The sequence below is a fragment of the Mercenaria mercenaria genome, chromosome 4 (genome assembly GCF_021730395.1).
Source record: "Mercenaria mercenaria strain notata chromosome 4, MADL_Memer_1, whole genome shotgun sequence".
In the NCBI taxonomy this organism is placed as follows: domain Eukaryota; kingdom Metazoa; phylum Mollusca; class Bivalvia; order Venerida; family Veneridae; genus Mercenaria; species Mercenaria mercenaria.
Window position 1 is genome coordinate 2,882,998 of NC_069364.1, and position 13,725 is coordinate 2,896,722.

The 13,725-nt window shown below is 34.1% G+C and overlaps 1 protein-coding gene across 4 annotated transcripts in view; it reads left to right on the forward strand.

Annotated features, from left to right (window-relative positions):
- Positions 1–315: 315 nt before the first annotated feature.
- Positions 316–13,725, forward strand: part of LOC123552608 (WD repeat-containing protein 3-like) — a 41,309-nt gene continuing 27,899 nt past the window's right edge. Inside the window, exons 1-7 of one of the 4 annotated variants that reach the window (XM_053540162.1) lie at positions 316–413; positions 8,488–8,677; positions 9,440–9,649; positions 10,330–10,448; positions 10,959–11,037; positions 12,201–12,299; positions 13,290–13,370. In XM_053540162.1, the coding sequence (XP_053396137.1) occupies positions 8,507–8,677; positions 9,440–9,649; positions 10,330–10,448; positions 10,959–11,037; positions 12,201–12,299; positions 13,290–13,370 (759 nt within the window). In that variant the 5' untranslated portion in view covers positions 316–413; positions 8,488–8,506. Of the gene's footprint in view, positions 541–8,487; positions 8,678–9,439; positions 9,650–10,329; positions 10,449–10,958; positions 11,038–12,200; positions 12,300–13,289; positions 13,371–13,725 lie in introns of all 4 variants that reach the window. The other 3 variants (XM_053540163.1, XM_053540160.1, XM_053540161.1) reach the window with 3 other exon arrangements.

Sequence of the window (13,725 nt, forward strand, 5' to 3'; positions counted from 1 at the left end):
AATTGCGTTGGACGCATTGGTCGAGATGGCTAAGACGCTTTCCTACGGAGGTGAAGGCCTCTGGTTCGATATTGCGGTGTGTCCTTGGGCAAGGCACTTTATCACGATTGCCTCAGTAGACCCAGCTGTAAATGGGTACCAGCAAATTGCTGGGGGTGAGGTATAATTGGTTTTAACTGTTCTTAATATAGGATCGCAGAAAAGCTCTATAGAGCTTATGTTAATTGTTTTCACCAAGCGACGGTAAATAAAACTTACCTTTCCGTGTACCATTCCGAATTATTTCTTCATTTCGTAAATAATGTTTGTTTACACCGGAAGTGAACAACATGTGAATTTGCTCCGACTTAATTTAGCTATTTTTCGTTTATATACTGGTTTGATCGACTAATTGCTTAAAGTTATCGTGTCAAGTATTTGCTTTACATAATATGTAATCATCTATTTAATGATAACTTGTAAGAATTATTTTTATCGGTGTATTATAGATAGTTGTAATTTGTCTAGTTGTCGGATAACCTATTATTTGACCAGACAAAGGTAATTTAATAAAAATTGAATTAATAAAGGTGGGGTGGGGGGGGGGGGATATCAATAATGCTAAGTAGATAGATAGATATATCTTTTATTCCACCATAAGATGAGAAGCATACAATTCACATCATAGTAAAGAAATAGTCTAAATAATGAGACCTCGGGCAGACCGATTTTACATTTTGATATTTTACGTTGTCTACCTAGAGGTCTCAACCAGAAACAATCAAAACTGTGGTGGAAACTGTGGTCAATTGAAATTACAAATTATCAGTAGTCATGATTTTTCTTTAGCCCTAACTGCTTACCTGTTGTTTTAAATCATAAATAGTAAATAAAAAACATAAGAACAGGACATATTTATCAAGAATTTCTGTTGTAAAAAATTTAAACCTCTAACGTTTCAATCGTCTTCATGTAATGGCGGTCGGAGGCATGACCAATGAAAACGCTTCGTGTAGTAATGTGTTTACCGGTGATCGGCCATTTTCCAATATGTAGTACACTCGTGTTAAACCTTGGCATTTTTTTAACTGCCATAGTTTGAATTTTTCTTAAGAAATCTCGGTAATATATACATCATTGAAAAGGAAAAATTACAGGCTTTCTATGTATGTATACCTTTTTTTTATCCGTTGCATTATTATAACATAATTCCCGCCCAACGGATTCCATTGGGTGTTACTTACGCAAAGAAGAGGACAGTGCTACCACATTCTTTACCTTTTCTGGTTTGTACTCGGAGGCGGATATCGACAAGTCAAAATAATATAACGATATTCAACTCTCGAGTACAATTATTTGGACTAAGTAAAGAAATTATATGAACATCATAGACAAACATATCTATTGAACACAAAAGAAATAAGAAATGATAAAGTGTAAAATCAATTTACATTGAGATAAATGACAATTTATGATTTCTAATATTGAATGTTTAAGAGCTAGAGTAGGTCCGCCTTTCATCGGACAGAGTCTTTCATCGGACATATTCGCTCTGGCACTGATTTCAGAAACTTTCCTGTCTACACGCACCTCTCTGCAAGTTATTTACGCTCACTAGAGTTACAGGGTGTATACAAAAGGAACTCGGCCATAGTGACGTTAACTTTTGTCGGTATTTTGATTGGTTAAATAAAAGGACTCACGGTGATGTCACTTCCTTTCTGACATCACTGCTAAACATCAGAAAACGTGAAACTTCGGTATCACAGTTTCATTACTAAGTTTGAATGTGTAACAATTAAAATTTAATCGAATTTATTTCCTGATAATGAAATATATATTTATTTTGCATTTTATAACAAAAAACAATGGAAACGTTAGAAGAATTTATAAACATTTGAAAAATAAAACTGTCCGATACTACCCCCATGGAAAACGCACTTATATCTTACTCAAGGGTATCATCGGACAGCATGAATTATAGATCCGATTAAAGGTTGAATATGGTTCTAAGTAAAAGCATTTAACATTTAAGTAAAAAATTCACGAGGATTTTAATCATATTTTAAAATTATTGGGCTCTGCTTTGAGAAAACATTAAAACTTAACATAGCCTAACCTTAATGCATAGCCGAGCACAGTTTAAAACATTTTAAGAACTTCCAGTTATCTTTTTCCAGTCATCTTTTTTCTTTTAGGATACAATGAGTAGACCCCTGATGATGCCTGTAGTCTTGAGAGAAAGAGAAGTATTTGGCCGGACAAAACCCCTAAATTTACAAAATCAAGTAGAAAACTTCATTCAAAAATTGTATGAACACGAATACATCTATGACCACCATTACATTTATGACATACTGAAGTACCTGAAGCAGAAAACTCATGAAAGTTACTTTTAAATGGTTATTGTTTGGGACTGTTGTTGCACCTCAAAAACTTACGAAGATTTTAGTATCGTTTGGGTTGCAAATAATTATGCAAAGAAAGTTAACGATTCCTACTTGTTTAAGTTGTGTGCTTGTGTTAGAGAAGAGTCTTTGTAAGAAAAAATGAACTGTTATAAATTGTTCATAAGACAATAGATGTTGTAAGAAATGATAAAAAGTATTTGCCCATTAAAGCAGCTCTGGCTGAATAAATCACTTCATTTGTTTCTATATTACAACAAGAACAACGACACAAACAACAATAGTAGTAGTAGTGGTGGTGGTAGTAGTAGTAGTAATATTGATAATGATATCATTATTATCTTTATTATTATTATTATTATAATTATTATTATTATTATTATCAAAACGTTTTGTCTGAGTATTTCTTTAAAAAAAAAGAAGAAAATATGAGTTTTCACAGAGCAGAGCTCATATTTTAAACTTCGTGTCATACTGAACCGGTCCGTCGTTGTGTTTACAGATCATGCCACACAAAAGTAAAGGCATCAAATGCCAGTACGACTCGAAAGATCTCGATAAAGCCGTCAGTTTGGTAAAATCCAAACAATTAAGTATAAGACAGGCTGCAAAGGATTTTTCTGTTCCAAAGTCAACTATAGCCGACAGGATTTCAGGGAGAGTACCTGAAGGCAGCACTCCCGGGAAACAGCCTGTCTTTCCCCTGGAGGTAGAAAATGAAATTGCACAAAAAATCAAGTCCGCAGCAAAGCAGGGCTTCGGTATCACACGAGCCCAGCTTTGCATGAAAGTGTCACGTCTGGCCCTAGCTATGAAAATTAAGACGCCGTTCAGAAACGGTATTCCGGGTAAAGACTGGGTAGACGGCTTCAAGAAACGTCACCCAGATTTATCACTTAGATCCCCAACCCCCTTAAACTCGGTTAGAGCTAGGATGCTAAATCCACTAGTAACAAAGAATTATTTCTCCGATTTAGGAAGGGCTCTGAATGATCTTGGTCTACATTCTGCTCCCCACCGTGTATGGAACATTGATGAGACCAATGTCTCCCTAACACACAAACCTGCAAGAGTTCTGGCTCAATCCGGTCAGAAAAATGTCCCTGGTCGTGTAGGGAACTGTCGAGATGGTGTGACAGTACTGGCTTGCATTAATGCTGCGGGGAGAGACATCCCCCCTCTTGTAATTGTTAAGGGCCAAACTGAAAAGGCTGTGCGAGCGTATAACGTGAAAGATGGTCCTTTGGGGACAAAATATACTTATCAAAAGAAGGCCTGGATGGAGGACATCCTTGGGGTCACATGGTTCAAGGACCATTTTCTGAAACACTGTGGTCCCGAAAGGCCCCAACTCATACTTCTTGATAGCCACAGTTCGCACGAGACTCTAGATCTAATAGATTTAGCCAGGGAAAATAGTATAGCTTTATTTGCACTTCCTCCCCACACCACTCAGTATCTCAATCCCTTAGATCAAACAGTATTTGGCCCCTTTGAACGTGAGTACAACAAAACATGTACTGATTTTATGAGTGATTCACCTAACAACATAGTTACAAAATGGGAATGGCCTAGGCTATTCAAAACAGCCTATATCAAAACTCTGACTGCTGAAAACATAATTAAAGGGTTTGATGTCTGTGGGATACATCCATTCAATCCTTCTCGGATCCCAGAAAGTGCATTTGCACCTTCCACCCCGTTCGACAGAATTCCCTCGGTGTCTGTGCAACAAGTGCAAGAAGCCACGAATCCAGTTGAATCACCTAATCACATTGTTTCAGTAATTATTTCTTTATTTTTCGTTTTTAAATAATACATGTATAAAAAAGTTTAAAATTGCTATATCATCCCGAAAATTCTAAATTAATATGTAAACCTTTCTAAAATAGCATGCAACCTAAAGCTGATTAACGAAATTACATATCGGCATTAATCAGTATCATAGTTCAAAAGTAACATATTTTACTATTCACTACACCCATAAAGTATAGTTTTGAATTGCCATCCTGTGCGGTTTTAGTCTCCAATGTTAAGTTTATTATATTTCAACTTGCTGTCTAGCAGGAGTCGAGTGGTGTCCAAGTAACGTCAGAAATGAGTCCTGGCCCGAGTATTTCTATACACACAGAACAGACTAGTCCTGTTCAGCAGAGTATTGAAGAAGTTGTCCAAGTTGAAATGTTTCCAGAAGATCTTGTTGTTACAGAGGAGAATCAAAATGTTTTGGGTAAGCACTTTAATAATGACTTTTTATCAATATGTTTATGATAATATTGAAATTGAAAAATATTATTACAAATTAAAGCAGAATGTAACACTATCAATATAAAGAAATTATTTAAAGTTAACGACAAGTTGTTATTTTTTTCCCGAACAATGTTTAACATTTTTGAAATGCCTTTATTTTGTTTCTTTTTAGACCTAGAGGATCCAAAAGTATTATTGGACTTAATTGCCAGTGGCCAGTTAGAAATTGTTCAACAAGAGGAACATGGCGTTGAAGCCGCCAATGAACCACCATCTGTGACATGGTCAGCGTCAGTGGACAGTATTTTTGAACTACCAACCCCAGCTACAACAAACACTGAAAAGAGGGTCAATAGGAAAAAATTAACAAGTCACAGGCTTTTGACATCTGATGATATTTACGAACAAAAAATGCAAGAAAAGGAAAATAAAATAAGACTAGAACTCGAAAAAGAGCAAAGAAAAGTTGCTCGAGAAATGAAAAGAAAAATTAAAAAAGAACAGCCGAAAAAATGTCCAAAGAAACGCAACACAAATAAAATGTAACTGACATATATTGCCTGTTTATGTTTGGTTCATCCGAAAAAATGTCCAAAGAAACGCGACACAAATAAAAAAATGTAACTGACATATATTTCCTGTTTATATGTTTCACTAAAAAACACAGATCTTGTATTTTTTAAAAAACTTAAAAATGTCCGATGATCCCCTTATTGAATATATATGACCGATGATCCCCGACTTATGTGTCCGATACAAAGCTCTCCTGTCCGATTCAAGATGTTTCCAGAAAGCATCATTTTTGCCTTAATGACTGACTTAGATCCCCAAATAGGTTAGAAAAAGACGGGAAATTGCTTTCGGAAAGCACGGTTTAGGTACGGGATGTTATGGAACGAAGCGTAGATCAGTTGCTAATCCATATGTGGCCCGTTACGTCCGAAGGTGTCCGATAAATGCCGGACCTACTCTAGTCCATGATATTATTTTAAGTATACATAAACAACAGTAATAGTGTAAAACATACGGCATGTAAATATTTATCAATATGCAGTTGCTTAGTTTCATAATTAGTAAGAAAATGTGTATTAAACATATTTTACTGAATTATCATCAATACATCAGTTTTGAATGAACATTCATTATTGTCCTTTTGGATATTGTATTATAATTTATAACTGTATAATATTACTTATACGTAATGAAACGTAAAATGCAAATAAATACATCCGCTGCAACCCCTCAAACAGAAAACAGTGTTATTCTATTTATACAAAAAACACTCAATAAACACTGACCATTACAAACTTATTGATGGCACTGTATCAATCATGCAGACTTTGAAAAAATGTTGAATGTTTCTAATAGTCCAAAAATATTTCACGTACTATAACTACATGAATTAAGTTTCGTTTTTCAATTAGCTCTAACATATTCATTTTGATAATGACCTAATCTCGAAAGTCGAAAATATTAGACCACATAATGAAAATGTTAAAGAATAAAAGGGGGGGGGATATCAGTATTGCTAAGTAGAAAGTAACAATTTCATTCGATTTAAATTTTAGTTAGTAAAGTTTACTAAATGACTTGCTGTAATTCTCAAATTCTCCAACTAATTTGACGCGATCCTAGGAAATATTGAGATATTTTATTCATATGGGCAATATCCCAACTCGCATCAAACACTTGAAAGACCAAAATAGTTGAAGCAACTTCCGATGAAGTTTTCATTGCTGCGGACGCTTTACATGATATAGGTTTAAATGCCGATTATTTCACAAATTGGCCATAAATTCAAATAAATTTAAGGAAGTGGCTATTCTTACAGTCCCATAGGAATAGCCTCGCAGGCTATTCTTATGGCTCTCCCGTAAGAATATTGAAAAGCCCGCAAGTGGTTATTCCTACGGCAGTTTTGTATAACAATACATTGTACTGAAGTCATTCAACTGATACATTTTCAACTGATTTGGTCATAGTGTTACAAATAAAATGCCAAGTCTGAATTGATGCAAACACGTCAGGCTGATGTGTGACAAACGTGAAGTATAAAACTAAATTTAAAGTGCAATAAACATGTTTAAAGTGGTAAGAGATTTGTACTGATGTGGAAAAATTCCATGTATACACAAATCATTGATCAGTAATATATAATAACTGATTTATTTGAAAACACTTGGTAATATTTTGAGTATTTCAGTATTAATAACGTATGTATTTACATCTACAGCTGTACAACCAACAATCGTTTTCCTATTTATTTAGAAGACAAATTTCAGTTTGATAATTATTTTACACTTACGATAGATTCGTCGTATTATTTCCGATTTATTTAGAAGACAAATTTCAGTTACATAATTTTTTACACTTACGATAAATTCGTTGTATTGAAATTGTTTGTTTAAGTTACAAATGGAAGTAATCATATTACGTACGGGAGAGCCGTAGGAATAGACATCTGTGGGCTTTTCGCTATTCTTACGGGAGAGCCGTAAGAATAGCCTGCGAGCTATTCCTACGTGACCGTAAGAATAGCCACTTCCTAAATTTAAACTTACATGTATTGAAAGGGGATTCAATTCCTCATTGATTTATGTAAAAATTATCAAATAATAATAATTATTTTGGTCCTTCAAAGTTTTGACGTTTAGATTGGCGTATCACAAATATAAAACAATCTGAATGTCGAATTATTTTGACTAAAAATTTAAATGATTTCTAATTCATAGAAATGAATTTTTTAACAAAATATCACCCGGTAGATCTGCTTAAATGATAAAATCATTACTGGATGCCTTGACAAGTGACAACCCATAGAATACAGGCTGCATGTGTAGCAAAATCTGATTTTCACTTTCTTTTCTATTTTTGCCAAGAGATATTTGCTGCTTATCTGTACAGGTCAGGGAGATGGCCTTTTTCAACCAGGCTGGTTCGTTTGAACCAGGCTAGTTCAATTGACCCATAATAAGACATTTATATATAGGCCTAATGAACCATAAATCATGAGACGCACGTTACTTTGGTTTTAGAAGAGGACTAACAATCATTGTGTGGATATTCACATCATGGTATGGACATTTTATGGTTTACTGAACATTTACGCAATGCAACTAAATTTCAATGAATTTGACATTTAAAACAATCTGCAAATCGCTGTGCAAACAGGTAAGTTATTTTGTACACTTAGGTCACCATATATTTTACAAAATTCTTAAAATAAAATAATATAACTGTTGGAAAAATTTTATTTCGGCCATTTGTAAAATCTGAGCGATAAAGGAGGAAGAAAACATACTGACTTCCGCTGATTTGAGATGCAATCGCATATTCGTATTCCCCCTGCATCCGTAACTAAAATATGGCAACATTAAATTTTATCTCCCTTTATACTGTTCCAGTTTCGCCAGCATCAAATCCCCATCAAATGGCTACTTTCAGTCACATGATCATAATACAGCTGGGGAAATTGTAAAATTACGGCAAACTGATGAAACACAGCAAAATAATGTCTATAAGTTGAAAATTACTGTAAAATCAATGCAAATAACTCCTACTTTACTGACAGTTTAAAATCTGTACCATATTCTCTTCGTTCTGCGGCAAAAATCTAGTCAAGGCAGCTTATATAGCTTGTCTGAGCACAAAGTGCATGCTCAAAAGTCAGCGTACACTCCAAAACAAGATTGCGAGTGTGTTTCTTAGCACATAAATTTACATGTTTTTCATCACAGTTTGATATTTATGACAAATATGGTTCATTAGGCCCATGCGTACATGTCTTGTTATGGGCCAGTTGACATCAAGCTTTACTTTGGTTACGTTATGAAATGTATTTTTAATGCAGTTGATGTTCAAATAAAACAATGGGATTAACAAAGCAGTATCTTCGTTACGCTGCTGGTGAAGTATTCGGTGTGATAGCTGGAAATAAGTCTAACATCATCTTTCTACATATCGTTGGAAACCATGGTAAATACTGCGCAACAGGAGCATGTGAAGATGTTATTGTTTGGGATATACGCACTGGAGATAAGGTGGGTGCAGTTCTGCCATAAGCTTTGGAAGTCTTATTATGTAAAATCAAAAATCTTTCTTCTTTTCATATTGGAATTTTTTTCTGCTCATTAAGGTTGCTTGTTACTATTAATAGAGTTGCTATTAGTCTGTTTGAAAGGAAATACTACATGTTTCGTGTTATTACACTTGAGTAGCCAGTAAGGTCAAAATGATAAAAAGATACAAGTTAAGAAGCTTTCAGATAATTTTCAGTACATCATTATTCAACAGTTGACATGACTTTATTAAAAAATGTTCAAACAGATTTCATTTAGGCAACTGCGGCTTATTTGTTGAAAATTCCATTTATTGCAGCTCTGCAATGTAAATACAAATTTCCAGGATTAAGATTACCTCCCTTTTGTCTTTCTTCAATACAGCCCAACAAAAATTTGTGACAACAAAAATTACAAATCTTTAACTGTTAAATCATTTGTTTCTTGACAGGATTGAAAATGACATAAAACAGGAAGCTAACAAAATCTGTAAAATTTGTTTTGATTCATTTTATGGGGAATTCCATGTATAAAACTGGAGTGTATGACATGTCATACATGATGTAATACGTAAAGATCATATTAAAGTGCTTATTACATGTAAGTTGAACCCTAAAAATTTAGTCCCTGACAAAATATCTCAGGGAAAACCCTTCTTAATAAGATTATTCTGCCTAGAGTTTCATTATAAAACAGGTACGTAACTTGCACCATTATTTAATTATTTATTTTGCTACATTACAGTATTTTACCCTGAAAGGTGAAAAGCATGAAGTGACAAAACTAGCAGGATCTCCAGACAAACAACATCTGGCTGTAGGATACAGTGACGGAAAAGTTTGCGTGTTCAACTTACAGAACGGAGAGAAAACGATAACATTCAGTGGGCACAAGTCAGCAGTAACTGCGCTACATTATGATCATCAGGGACTTAGATTAGTGTCAGGTGGAAAGGTAATTTTGAGATAATATATTACGATGTAGTCTTCGCAAGTTTGAGGTTTCAGGCTTGTACTTTTTGTATTCAGAACTGCCTTATACTTTCCTTTAAATAAACACTTTTAGAGTACTTTATATTCAGATTATAAACAAAATACTAGTATACACTTTGTATGCATTTAAGAATTAAATGCTATTATTTTGTGCATTTATGCGCTAGCGATTCTTGGATGATTTGCAAGAAGTCCCAGTGTGTTTTATACCCATATAAATGCCCAAAAATAGCATTCAGTTCTTACATAAATTTACATTTTTTATGGTATCTTGCTGCAAAAATGAGTGGTTTGCTTCCAGTGAGTATCAGAAAATCAAAATAAATGTCAGGATATTGATCTTTCCAAAATGTAAATAGAAATGCCAAAAAGGACCCACCCATTTTTAGTTGTAATTTGCAATCCGATGATACAACTTTGACAGTAATTAATATACAGCAGAAGATTCATGATTGACTTAAAAGCTCAAAGAATGATATAAAAAGAATAAGGTACTTGGAACACACAGACAAGACGGGTCAAAGAATATGAACTTACTCCACAGAATTTGCTACTTTCTAGAATTTGAAAAATAACTTCTATACACGGTACAGTATTGAAGCTTTGATTTATAAGATTAAAGATTGCAAACTGATTTTGTAGGACACAGATGTAATTGTGTGGGACATTGTCAATGAATGTGGTTTGTACAGAATGAAAGGACATAAAGGTGCTGTAACCCAGGCCATATTCCTGAAAGACAGAAATATTCTTGTTACCAGGTATTGTATTTAATGTAAAATCATATATATTTGTAGGAAACTAATTTTTGTGGATTTTATGGTTGTGTCAGTCCAAGATATTAATATCCCAATAAACAAGTAATTTCTCATTCTTTTATCTTAATAAGTGGAAATGCACAAATTATTATACCAAAGAAATAGCTGTTTTGGGCAAAATATTGAAATTTATACCTACCAAATTAAATTATTTTACAGTTTTCGTAGAAAGTAGTTGAGAGTTGAATATGTTAGTACATATACATAATCTCTGTGTATAGTTTGTGTAGAAAATATCTGCTTCAGCTTCATTGAACTTCAGCTCCACTTTTTCGTTCAATTAGTTTTGTATTTCGTCAGTTATGTTAACAGTATTTTGAGGGATATTTCAATCTGTAAGTGACATTCTTTTAAGGTGAATTTATATAAAATTTATTTAACAAGAAAATTTGTATTTATACTGCAATGTAAGTAGTTGTAATAAGTTTTATTCATACAAGTTGAATGTTTCAGTTCCAAAGATACGTTTGTGAAGTTCTGGGATCTTGATACACAACATTGCTTCAAAACATTGGTGGAACATAGAAGTGAGGTATGGTTTTAGTTTTGGTCACTTTTTATGGTGTTAGGCATTATCAGTCTGTAACATTTAGTCATACTAGATGTTGTCTATTGACTTTTGGTTGTGTCTGTCCATGTGTATTGATAACTTTTGGTGGTGTCTGTCCATGTCTTCACTGCAGAAACTGTAAAGCTTTGTTCATTTCAGACCAAATTTTTGGATACTTTTGGTTGTGTAAGTTCACATGTTTTATAGTCTAATCTTGCCTCTTAAAACATGTTTTATATCTTTATGCTAGGTTCGATCTTGCCTTTTGAAAGCTTACCTATAGTCATACCAAGAAAACTTGGATTGCTTAATATATATCCTGATCAGGTTGCAGTTGTCAGAATCCTTTAACCTTTAGCCTGAAGGTGGCAATTGATTCTGCGCAGTCTGATCATGGTCTGCACTGTTCGCTATTTAGTCTGTAAATTTTCATTGAACTCACCTTTGAATAATAAGTGGTACTGCCAAAATTGAATGACAAACCAGTCCATTATAGAAATTTAGCAGGATAAGGGTTAAAACATGTTCAGTTGCATGAAACTTAGTGTTTTTTTGATATCTGAAAATATGTGCCACAGAGGTAAAGTGGGGGACCAAAACCAGAAAATGACAAATCCATGTTTGTCGAAAATTTTACTTGCAAATCCACAACACCATACCATTACTATGGTGCAAGAACTGATCAGGTTTCCAGGAATCAGTTGGCGGGCATAGTTATTTTGTATTGTTTAAGTTGTGAGAATATCTATAAAACTCTTATGTTAAAAATGTACTTACTTAAACTTCAAAATGTAGAAAATGTTTGAACATAGTGTATATGTCTGAATCTGGTATTATATAGTAGAAAAATACCACCAAACACGAAAAACTATTACAATATTAATATACCGACGTTTCGCCGAAAGGCTTCATCAGGGTAATACATAAATAGCGGAACTGACGTAACTTCAGCGTGAAAAAAAAGCACCAATGCGCTAAACAATGTTTCATACATAAGCGGCAAAATGCATTTAACAAAAAGACAGTAAGAGGAATTTTTGTAATATCAGGCTATTGGATCAGAAAGATGTGAAAAGTTCCTATAAATTCTTTTTTTTTTTGTATCTGGTAAGTTATTTTATATGTATATACCAATTGTATTTCAGGTGTATGATTTTGTCTTGTTGAGGGATGATACTAGACTTGTGACTGGGTCGGCTGACAGTGAACTTCGAGTCTGGGATCTAACATATACCGACCAAATGGTACGCTTTAACAGCTAGATTGTACAGCGCTTTTTGTCAGATTACTTTAGGATTAATATATCCCAAACAGTGATTTGTCATTAAATAAAATCATTGTTTGTAGTTCAGATGTGTGTCTTTACCTGGTATTCTCTTGTACAGTTTTTACCTGTACATGCCTTTGTTTAGGTATTGACTTGTGAAAAAAGTGTGGAATAGTGGAATAGTTTCTGCAGCAAGAAAACTTTATATTTAGTTAAATTCACAGTCAAATGACACAAAGGTCTTACTACCAGAGCGCAGTCTAATTTGAATGGTGTTCGGTTCGACTATGGCAGGAGTGGTGTATAGATTGCACCAACTTGTTAGGCTTCAGGTCTTGTGCTTCTCAAGAAATGGACCCAAAATGTGAGAAGCCTCAAGCTTGCTCCACAATCTCGCTTAAAGTTACAAACTGTCAAACCTCTAGAAAAGGCCACCTGTGGACTGAGACCACTTAACTGTAAAGATCGCCAGTAAATTAAGACTATTTTTAGTCTTTACAAGCGGGTTTGATCATAAGTAGGGGGAAAGAACTTACTTTATTACATGTTTTTCAGTGAATTATAGAAATACTAGAGTAAAATATATCTGAAATTTTTGCAGTGAAAAATATCAATATCTTTAGGTAAAAATATCTTTCACTCATGAACACCATATCTTAAATATTCCACTTGTTAAAATATTGCAGCTGGTGTTCACTATTGAAAGATATATTGTGGCGGCTTATGTTTAAGACCAATCTCTGACAACTGTGTCAGGGAGTCAACTCTTTGGCTTAGTGTAGAGCATTGGACTCGCACCCCATGCGATTGGGATTCGAATCCCAACTCGGGCACTAGGGATTTTTCATCATAAAATTCTATCCACTTCAATTTCTGTTAATTTCTTTAAGTCATAAGAGATATTTCCATCTTACATTAAAACAAACAAATATCCACTATGTACATAGTACAGTTATATTGATTTCAGGACGCTGATCTAACAGAACCTATGGCAAAGAAATCGAGGATGGATACTGAAGATGGTGATGGTACTGAGGAGGAAGAACTGGTAGGATTTGTTATCTGCTTTAATTGAAATTAATTCAATGTTTTATGGCAACAAAGTGAAATCTTTAAGATGTTTTGGAAACTTACAACACAACAACGCAAAATAATACCTGACTCTGTTGGAATGTGTTCATGAGAGGTAATGAAATGTGCAGCACCTCTGAAGCCCACTAGTACTGGCTTCATCAGAATTCTGTAACAGATGTATTAAAGGGACAGAATGGTCTCTAAGGACTAGGAAATACTAGTATAACAGCAATCAGTCCACCTATGAAGAGACGTTTTATTTACAACTTCCACATGTCTCTAAAAACTGCTATTGTGATAGCTAATAAAATGTGTAAAAATATGCTTTA